The sequence below is a fragment of the Quercus lobata genome, chromosome 10 (genome assembly GCF_001633185.2).
Source record: "Quercus lobata isolate SW786 chromosome 10, ValleyOak3.0 Primary Assembly, whole genome shotgun sequence".
NCBI lineage: Eukaryota > Viridiplantae > Streptophyta > Magnoliopsida > Fagales > Fagaceae > Quercus > Quercus lobata.
The window spans coordinates 6,223,159-6,234,068 of NC_044913.1; the positions used below are offsets into that span (position 1 = coordinate 6,223,159).

Consider the following 10,910-nt stretch of genomic DNA (forward strand, 5'->3'; position numbering starts at 1 on the left):
AGCGCTTTAAAAGTGTAATGAGTAATAAGATTGTTATTTCACAAGTATAAAAGTTCTTGTGGGATGGGAGGATAAGTGTTGAAGTTTAAGTTTCCAATAGGAAGTTTCAAATATATATACATTTAAATTAGCCTAAAATAGATTTCTATATTGGATTAAAAAAAAGAGTGAAATAAGTAGCTAGAAATATAAAAATAAAAATAATAACAATGAAATAAAATAAAATTAACAAAATGAGTTCTTTCTAGGATTAATGCTGTTTCGAGCAGAGCATTATCCCGGATAAGCTTTATCCTTACTTTTTATCGTGTCAGTTTTGTAATGGATAAGCAAATTCCAAACCTGAAATCTCAACACTTCCATTTTCACTGACTCAACCACAAACAATTGTCACTCACAAGTCACAATGGAAGCTCTGGGACTTCCTTCTCTTACCATTTCATGCTCGAATTTTCAACTACGAAAGGTCTCCAACATATCTAAAAGAACACACCATTATTGCACTTCTTTAGAGCTATCTGCTCTGAAACTCAGTCCCTCTTGCACAACCCACCTTTTGGTATGCAAATTTTCCAACTTTTCCTTGTTCTGATTAATGGGTTTCATTTATTTTTTTTTGTGGGTGTTTTGTTTTTGTCTGTGTTTGGTTGCTAAGAAGATGAAAGAAAAGAAAAGAAAGTTAAAGTTTGTGTCTTTTTTGGTTGCTTTTAGTTTACTTGATAAGAAATTATCAGCTTGACTAAGAGAATTTGGTGTGTCAGTGAAATAGTTGTGAATTATGGAAACTTTAGGACCCAATATTGAGTTTAATTTTACTACATTTTCACATTAAATAATGGAACTTTTGTGGTTGATATATAGCTCCTTGTTTCTAATATGGGTTATCTTTATATCTAATTCAGCATAGGAGTACTATTCGAATGCAAGCCGATGGTGAAGATTATGAATTGAAGCAAATGAAAGATATGGCTGCTGCCAGGAAGAGATGGGAAGCTCTGGTATTTTGTACCCCAAAGTAACAGCATTTTTATGTTTCTTTTGGGCATGGAGTAGATGGGTTAGTAAGAAAACTAATGAACTGATTTTGTTTTTGCTAGCTGAATCTAAATTGAGTTGCACTTTGGTTTTGAAAAGTTGCAATGTCTCGCTTTTAAGTGAATGACAGAGCCTAGCTACAGTTTCTCAGGTGCTATATAAATAAATTTAACCATGTGACTGCATTGGCCAATGAGCCACGTAGTTGAACTTAGTTGTCCTTGGGGAGATAATACCTTTTGTGTTGCGTTGGTCAATGTAGCCATGTGGCTAAATTTAATTGGGAAACCTCAAGTACAACACCTAAGTAACTATACTTTAAGTTTTTTTGTTAAGTGTATTATGGTTTTAATCATTAGCACTAACCTGCCAAAAAATTGAATTTATGGGGTCTGCTTATAATTGAAATCCCCATTACTTGAGTGATGGGTCTATAGTCTATATTACATTGTTTGAGAAGATTCCAGTTTTTAGGAAGATTAACTAGTGAAAAAAAAGAGAATTTGGATTCTCTCAATAGAATCAGGTTCCATATAACATTTTAATTTCTTTTAAAGATAAGTAATCATATTCCACATAACATCCCTGATACATCAATTATTCTTGTGGGAACACTTCTCGCATTAAGCAGTTTTTGTCCGCTTTGGGGAGCCAGTCCCTGTGGTACACTCATGCAAGCTCCAAGGGCATATAAAGCATGAGTGGGAGGGTTACTTATGCGATGTGAGACAAAGGTGTAAAGCCAAAAAGGGTGAAAATCCTGAACTCCCACCCCTTCGTGACAAAACCGTGAGGGACTGGCTCCCCAAAGCGGACAAAAACTGCTTAATACGGGAAGTGTTCCCACAATTTTCTATGTTATTTCAATGTGCAAGCTCTTGACTTTAGCATGTACTGACATGTAGAGAATAATGTAAAAGATTGTATAGGTCAATTTTGTCAAACAATCACAGAGGAAAATCCTAGGCACTGCCCTTCTCATCTGAACAAGTCACTGCTAAATAGGCAGTCAGTAATATTTTCCAAAATGATTTCAATTACAGTGAAATTTAATGATAGGTGTGCAGATGATTGTTTACATACTTGTTTTGTACATTGATTATTGAAAATCGTTGACCAGATATTTATTTGCAAATATTGGTTGTTCAGAGTTTGTGAAGAGTATGAGTGCTTTGACATAAATGATCTCTAAGATTAATAGTTTTCAGTTCTTTGGGGCTTCACTTAACACTCTGAGTCTATATCTGTTGTAAAAGTGGTTAGCAAGATACTCAATTTCAGATTGTACATACCCTTTTGCCTCTCTTGGGCCATGTTTTGGCCAGTAAGGCCTAACTTTGTAGCCATCACCTAGATAAATTGATTATGCTGATAAATGTATCATTTGCAGTTTATTCACTATGATTGTGATGAAATACCTCTTTCCAAATGAATTCAAATTGTGTGGCTCAGGAATTCCATGTCATGTTTCAACTGTTTGTCATAGGTCAGGGAAGAAAAAGTGAAAGTTCTTACACCCAGGGAAGCTGGATATGCAATTCAGCTAACTAACAAAACCCTACTTGATGTTCGTCCCTCTACTGAACACCATAAGGTGGACAGGTTTACTTTCAATTTTAAGTTTCTGAATATTATTTTTGGCTCACTGCTCATCAGTTCTGCATAAATGGGTTTTATCACTCCACATCTGTTATGTATTTTATAGTTTATTTGGTGATTATTGTGATAGCTTGCAATAGTGATAAATGCCATATTTTTCAGGCATCTTGTGCAATTATTGTGGTAAATTAATTACCTCTTATTAACTATTTCTCATTACTAAACTGGTTATCTAAAAAATTTTCACTTGTACTGTTTTCTTTTCATTTTTCCTTTTCTTAGTAAATTTTTATAAAGCATAATGGCTCTATCAAGATTCTTGAATTATCATTTTCTTTTCCTTGCTTTGAAGGCATGGGTTAAAGGCTCAACCTGGATTCCAATCTTTGATGTTGATGACAAGTTTGACGCTGGAACTCTGTCCAGACAGATCACAAGCTTTGTGATGGGTATCAAACAACTATTGCTAACTTGTCCTCTGTAATTGATTTTTTTTTTCTTTTCTTTTTCTGCATCAATGATAATGGATTGCATCATGAATGGTTATTGATTAATATCATTATCATGTCTCATTGGCATCAAGATAGTACTAATTTTGGTGCTTAGAGGCTAGCATGACATGGAATTTGGCACTGTTGACTATAATGAAATGCTAGTTCCTTTGAACTATTTGGGTAAGTTTCCTTGGAGGCTTGGACTTTGTGCTGGTGATTTTGCTAAATTTGACTTATGTTTGTGTAGGAGGTTGGTGGAGCGGTGTGCCTACATTGTCTTACAATAAGTATGTCAGGAAGTATTCCTTAATATCTAATTTTGGGTAAAGTATTATTTTGGTTTTTAAATTTTACCAAAAGTTTGTTTTTTGTCCCTGAACTTTAAAAAGTTTTTTTTTTGTCCCTAAATTATTCAAAAATTCATTTTTTCATCCCTAAACTATTGAAAATGTTTTACCTTTTGTCCTTGAATTTTACCAAAAAAATTTCTTTTTGTCCCTAAACTGTTGGAAAAGTAAATTTGTTTTTATCCCTATCTTTATCTAGAAACTATTAAAAAAACTCTCTACAAATTTTAAGGATGAAAAAATAACTTTTTAAATTTTAGGGACAAAAAACAAGCATTTGGTAAAGTTTAAAGACCAAAATAGTATTTTACCCTTTAATTTTATATACAATGCTTGGCTTATTATTGTTTTTTCCTTTCTTCAACAGCCAGTTCTTGTCAAAGGTTGCGGAGAAGTATCCAAAGGATATAGACCTTATTGTTGCATGCCAGAAGGGTTTGAGGTGAGCTTTTTATTTCACTGGACTTTCAGATACTAGTGGGTTAATACAGAGTCATTACTATTTCTGCTTGTTGGAGAGAATTGCAGTTGTGATTTTAACACTAAGCATTTGGAAATTCTTTCTTTTCAGTTTGAATTAGACTATGCTTTGTTTTGTTTTTTGACAAGTAATAACATTTTTGAGAAGAGAAAAACTTAAGCACACAGGATGTGTACTCAAATTTCCTAAAATATTACAACAGAGAAAAATTAGGCTCTAAAGGAAAGATAGCCTTTGAATTCTACATTGAATGCTCTTCACTATTTCCAAGAGTACAAGGCCTCTCAAAATAGCAGTCTCAAGAATAAATTCTTTAACTCCATGGTTGAAAGCTCCTTACAATTGAAAGTGCGGTTATTTCTGTCCCTCCATATCACCCACATTAGACACGGTGGGACTATCTTCTAAACAAACAGGTTGCCATGAGTAGTAACACAAATCTTCCACTCAGATAGTACATCCACAACTCTCTCTGGTAGGAAGCACCCAATTAACCTCAAACATGGTAAATACAAAAGAGTACATCTCCTTAGCAGTAGTTCAATGAATTAGTAAGTGATCCACTGTTTCACTACTACACTTGCGCATACATCTATTCACCAAGATTATAACCCTCCTCATAAGGTTGTCACATGTAAGTATTTTTCTCCTTGTTGCTGGACAAAGAATGCCACCCTTTTGGGAGCCTTTGTACACCATACACTCCATGGAAAAGTCATTTTATAGGAGCCTCTCAAGGCCTCGTAATAGGAGTGAACTTACCATCTCAACCTACTAGGGCCCATACCTTTTGGGATGTTGGAATAGAAGATATCGAAGGACAAATCAACTGATTCCAGTTTCCAATCATTAAAACCGCATACAAAATGAATTTTCCATGTACTTCTCTCTCCCTCATTCAACGACTCCAAACAAGAACAAACATAGCATTCTTCTTTACTACTAGAGAATAGAGATCTGGATATAACACCTTTAAAGGTTGGGTCCATGCCAAACATCATGCCGAAATTGTACTCTGGGACCATCTGCAATAAAATATTTGACGTTATTGTACTCTATAGATTATGTTTTACTATGCTCAGCAAAGCATTACATTCAAGAACATATAATACAAACATTTTATGTTGTCAGTTTTATTATGTCCCCGATCTTTTTCACAGGCCTTTGCTTTTTATTGTATTGTGTGCGCGTGTGTGTGTAATATATAACATTCAGTCCTATAAATATGCAGAACTGATGGAACTGTTTGACATTCAAGGAATGTCCAAATGCTAAACTATAGGCTGAAAAGGCTTTTAGTAATGGTGATAGAAGTTATTTTCTCATTCTATGGAGATTGTACTGGACAATGCTTATATTTTCTTTTAAAAGACCATCTTATTGAGAGATCTTTGTTGTTGTTTTAAGCCATAAAGTGGCTGAGTCATCCTCATCCCTGAACATGAAACACTAATATGAGGGATAAACAAGTACAAAGTGAACTTCCAGTTTTGCAGGTTTTTTTAGCCAATTCAGTTGTAAACCATGTGATCTCTCTCCAGAAAGCGACTTTTCCTAGGTCAGGTTCTAGATGGCATACCTCTGTCGCTTGTTCTGGTTGGAATTTATGTTGTTGGACTGGCTCAAAGCACTTGTCACTAAATTGAAACACATGTTCCAGCTTGGGTGAGAAGCAGAAGGGTTCCACTCATAGCCCCACTTTTAGGGCTGTAAATGAACCAAACTGTTTCATAAACAGCTTGGGCTTGGCTCGATAAAAAGCTCGTTCATGTTTGTTTGTTTATAAATAAGTCAAGCTTAAGCTTAAGCTTTAGTTTTAGGCTTGTTTAATAAACGAGCCGAGCCCAAGTAAAAAATATTGTTCATGAACTAGCTTGTGAACATCAAGGCTCAATACAAAAGTAACAAAACAAGTTGAGTCTAAGCTTATTTATGAGTTTGGCAATAAAATTGATATGAGCTTGACAAGTAAACTCATATCATTCTAAGATTTTAATTAATTATAAGTTGAGACCACTCATCCAAACCAAATAGGTTAGATAATAAACTTGATATAGGCTTGATAATATACTTGTGTTGGATCTCAAGCTCAAAAACATGATATTGAGTTCGAGCTTGGCTTGACCAATGAATCGAGCCAAGTCAAGCTGAGCTCAAGCTTTTATACTTTATAACTAGCTCAAGCTTGAACATTATTTGTAGGCTCGTATCAATCTCAAGCCAAACTTGAATATTCTACTTTTGCTATAGAGCCGAGCTTGAACATTCACTACTCAACAAAGCTCGGCTCGTTTACGGCCCTGCTACCTTTGACTTTCATAGTTGGTTTTGGTGTCCTACATATACTTAATAGATAAATTATTGAGGGATGCAAATCACCTTTACATATTGAAGAATCAAACACAAATATTATACGTGTATCATAAAGAATGCTGTGTGCTATTTTGTCTCTCCTCTCATTCTGGACTATAATATACTGGCAGATCTTTAGCCGCTTGCGAGCTACTATATAATGCTGGCTACAAAAACCTTTTCTGGGTGCAAGGGGGCCTGGAGGCTGCTGAAGAGGAGGTATTTGTTATGAGTGGTCCAGGGACTTTGATGTTATTAATATTATGATATTATATCATGTTCTTTCTTCTTTTTATGATAATTAATAGATACCCTTTTCTTTCTTACTTATGTTCTGTCAATCAAACATGAATTTGAGAATATAATGAGTTTCATCTTGTGTGGAGCAGGATCTTATCAGAGAAGGTCCTCTACCTTTTAAACTTGCTGGAATTGGTGGGGTTTCAGAGTTTCTTGGGTAACAATTTTTTTTTTTCTTTTGAGAAGTATCATAAAAGGAAAATGAATTGATTGAAATTTTTCTTTATATTTTTTATTCAAATGGAAATATAGAAATTTCCATGCTATATATCAATATAATACAAGGCCTTAGTATACAGTAAAGATTATAAAGTATACATGCTTGTTTCCCGGCACCTAATCTCAATAAGCAGTTTACTAAACCAGAAGATGATGTCAGCACTAACCACTGCAGATTTCGACATTGTCTTTGATGAAGGACAGCCTAGGCTTCAATACCTAGAACAGTCCCACGGTAAACCTTAGGCTTCACCACCTAAGGGTTTGGAATCACCAACAAACACAAAAGCATTTTTGCAAAGAAATCTTTGATTAATAATAATAATCTAAATAGTCTTAATACTAAATAAACCATCTGGACCTTTATAGAGCTTCCAGGAAATAAGAGATAAAGATAAACAATAAATCCTAGCTGAACTCAAATATTAATCCAAACTAATCCCTACCTGAGAACATGAAACTTAATTCCTATCACAACTCAAACTAAGCAAATAAAAACTTAAAATATAAAATTATCCAATGAAATCGAAAATAAGATATTGAAATAATTTCTGGTTGTGCTCCCGCATCAGTTTTCAGATGCATTATCCAGTAAATGCCTGTAGATTGGATTTGGCATTTTTACCAAATCAGTTGTACCCACTCTGAACCATGAAAAATTAGGTCTTGTTGGGTTGCTGGTTGGCACCAGCCACACATCTTAATGTGATGTCTATGCAAATGACTTACTGAATTAAAGTCCATGACTTGGTGACTGTGTGTCCTCATTTCCTTGTGCCAAACCAAAGAGCTTTAGCTCAAAAGGCACCTCATTAAACCATTAGAGTGGAGTGATGTGGAGGTATGTTTGTGGGTTAAGATCTATTGAGTGTATGTGTTAACTTACCAAAACTTTCTTCATTTCCTCATCTAGTACATCTTTACCTTATAAGAAAATAAGTGCTTGGACTTGATTTGTGAGACTTTCTTTCTGTAACCCAATTATATTCTCTATCCTTGAGTGATTAACATATATCACTGTGTGAATCGAGGGACTTGTTCATTTATTATAATTTTAACACACAGCATTGATAACCTATACCGTTAATATCTTCAGTTTTACTGATCAACAAAGAGATGCAGCTGCAAAAGAAGGATGGAGTTACCGACTAATGTTTTCTGCCCGTCTGGTAATTATTCTCTTCCCCAAATTGGTAATATATAAATTACCTTTTACTCTTTAGCCCCTGACCTGAATAGACTAATATGATCATTTATGGCACAGGTGGGGGTCTTTCTTGTTGCTGATGCCTTGTTTATTGGTGCTCAGCAAGTAGGTCATTATCTTCGGGATATAAGGTCTCCCTGAGGTTCAGTAGCTGGGTTAAAATGTATTCGATAGAAATATTGAGAGAGCACCATATGAAGATGAGTTGCCCAATATCACAATTTTTCCCCCCCTGGAAAAACCGAAAAACTGCTTTACAAAGCTAGTTACACTTACATGCATGCTTTCCAATATTAAATTTCGCCACTGTGCATCTTTTTTATGCTTTTTGGTTGTGTTGTGTTTGAGTGTATTCTACCACGTTCTGTTGCGGAAATAATCGAACAGCGGTTGTCTCCGTAAATTTTGTTAAAATCATTCTGGCTTGTAAAAAGAAGTTCTAGCTATACAGTCTAAAATATAACATTTCTACTCCTTGTAATGTGTATTAGAAAGTTTTTTTTTTGTCTAATTATGTATCCTTGCATAATCAAATGTATTTAGTTGCCTAAAATATAAAAATTCAGGAACTTGTTCTCTCTCTCTCACTCTCCATTTTTTCCCTGGAAGTTGGGAGATGAAATATGACTTTAGTATCATTATTATGAACATATGTTGACATTTTTCATTGCAATGTAAAGTATCAGCACTTTGTTGCCCGCAACTCCCAGCCTTTTCTTGATCAGGGAATTGCTAATTTTTGGATGTCAACAGTTATAAATTTGCTCCTTCAGGCCCTCAGGTTCATATGCAGTGCAGATGCAAGCTCAAGGATTACATTAAACCTATTACCTTATTTCAGAATACAAAATGCATTATATGAGATTAAAACATTAGATATTTTTATTCCATTGTACCTTGTGCCAGGGCCCAGGAGGATGACTAAATCTTTGGATTATCATTATGGTCCAAGGGAAAATGTGGTTTGGCAATGACAATCAGATTAGCTATCCTGTGCATTGTGATGCCAAAAGCCTCTGTCATGTCTAAATCTTTAGCTGTAACACCAGGGGGAAGCTCCCAATCAAAGCTGTGTAGTAGTTGAGCCAAAGCAAGCTCAATACTCGCTGTTCCAAATGTGATAGCTGGGCAGCTTCTTCTACCAGCACCAAAAGGTATCAGCTCGAAATGCTGTCCCTTGAAATCAACAGTGCTACGGCTACCCATAAATCTTTCTGGTTCAAAAACATCTGGATTTTCCCAAGATTCTGGGTCTCTCCCTATTGCCCAAGCATTGACAAAAAAACGAGTTTTGGCTGGAATATTGTACCCATTAATGTTCACTTCTTCCATGGATTCTCTTGGGAGTAATACTGGAGCTGGAGGATGTAACCGATAGATCTCTTTAATTACAGCTTTCATGTAGTGCAGCTGAGGCAGATCACCCTCCAAAACAACTCTTCCGTCTCCAACTATTCTCCTTACTTCAGCTTGTGCTTTTTCCATGACTTTGGGGTTCATGATAAGTTCTGTCATTCCCCAGTCAAGGGCGATGAAAGTTGTATCAGTTCCTCCAGCAAACATATCCTGCAGTTCAAAACCCATAGAATTTTAGAAATCCGTATGACATAATTAAATATTTATGGATTTGGAATTAAGACATTTCAAATCCATCACTTTAAAATTCAAATTTAAATTCAAGTATCTAAACGCAATCTTAGTGTTATACCTTAGGTTTCTCAATTAAATTCAATGCATGATTGAATTGATCATTTATTGCAATGCAATCAAATAATTTAATTTAATTGAGGAATAGAGTAATCTGTATGCTAAAACTTAAGAAGGTTCTTTATCCAAAAAAAAAAAAAAAAAAACTTAATAAGGTTTATATTCAACCAGTTGGGACTTCATAGAAATGAGGGAGGTGAAAGAGAGTGCTCACTGACCAAGATGATAGCTTTAATATTATCTGTGGTGAGTGGCATTTCATCATAGCCATTCCTCTGTATATCAAGTAAAACATCCACAAGATCCTTATGCTCCTCTTTTTCTCTTTTGGGATTTTCATGCTCAGTCAGCAACTGATCAAAGAGTTTATCAAAGCGTTGAAAAGTATTCTGCAGTCTTGATTTCATGCCTGTTAAGCTGTGTATGAGCTCTATGGAAGGGAAGAAATCTCCTATGCTAAATCCTCCAAGCAATACTTGAAACTCCTCAAGCATCTTTTGGAAACCATGGCTATCATATTCTCCTCCTGAGAAATCCCTCCCAAATGCAGCCCTGCAAAGAACATCATTTGCATATAGTCCAAGCATCTTGGATAGATTGGTGGTGCTGGGATATGACTGTGCAACTCTACATACCAAACGTGCTACTTCTTCCTCTCTAACAAAGCTATATGATTGAACCCTGCTGGCACTTAGTAGTTCAAGTATGCATATTTTTCTAATATGCCTCCAATAAGCACCATATGGTGAAAAAGCAACATCAGTGCAATTATAAAGGAGGTGTTTGGCTGAAAAGATTTTTGGACGGCTTGATAGTGCAAGATCATGGGTTTTCATCACTTCCTTGGCTAGTCTAGCTGAGGAAACCACAACTGTTGGGACCTGACCAAGTTGAAGGTAAATGATTGGTCCAAATTTTTTAGCCAGACTCTGCAGAGAGAGATGAGTCATGTTGCCAAGTTGGTGAAGGTTACCAATTATGGGTAGCCTTGGAGGGTTTGGTGGGAGATTGAATTTTCGTTTCCCTGACTTCAACTTCATGAAAAAACTCAGCAACACCGCTATGAAAATGGATGCAAAGAGCAAGAAGGGTTGGAAGCTCTCCTTTGGCCATGAAAGAAATGCCATTGGAGTTTTAATTGACATAAAAGAGAGAAAATGATTCCCCTT

The 10,910-nt window shown here is 35.5% G+C and overlaps 2 protein-coding genes across 3 annotated transcripts; one reads left to right on the forward strand and one right to left on the reverse strand.

The window, feature by feature from the left end:
- Window positions 1-267: 267 nt before the first annotated feature.
- On the forward strand, window positions 268-8,545 carry LOC115963071 (rhodanese-like domain-containing protein 11, chloroplastic). The gene is made up of 10 exons (XM_031081961.1): window positions 268-559; window positions 903-998; window positions 2,522-2,629; window positions 2,987-3,083; window positions 3,376-3,415; window positions 3,843-3,917; window positions 6,440-6,527; window positions 6,698-6,765; window positions 7,924-7,996; window positions 8,092-8,545. Exons 1-10 carry the CDS (start codon window positions 407-409, stop codon window positions 8,173-8,175), a joined length of 882 nt encoding a protein of 293 aa, XP_030937821.1. The 5' UTR covers window positions 268-406; the 3' UTR covers window positions 8,176-8,545.
- On the reverse strand, window positions 3,932-10,910 carry LOC115963070 (cytochrome P450 71A1-like). 2 transcript variants are annotated; one of them, XM_031081958.1, is made up of 3 exons: window positions 9,960-10,910; window positions 8,931-9,600; window positions 3,932-4,981 (listed from the first exon to the last, which is right to left on the reverse strand). In XM_031081958.1, the coding sequence occupies exons 1-2, from the start codon at window positions 10,884-10,886 to the stop codon at window positions 8,956-8,958; spliced, it is 1,572 nt and encodes a 523-aa protein (XP_030937818.1). In that variant the 5' UTR covers window positions 10,887-10,910; the 3' UTR covers window positions 3,932-4,981; window positions 8,931-8,955. The 2 variants fall into 2 exon arrangements, with proteins under 2 accessions (XP_030937818.1, XP_030937819.1); XM_031081959.1 differs by lacking the exon at window positions 3,932-4,981 and having other exon boundaries at window positions 8,649-9,600.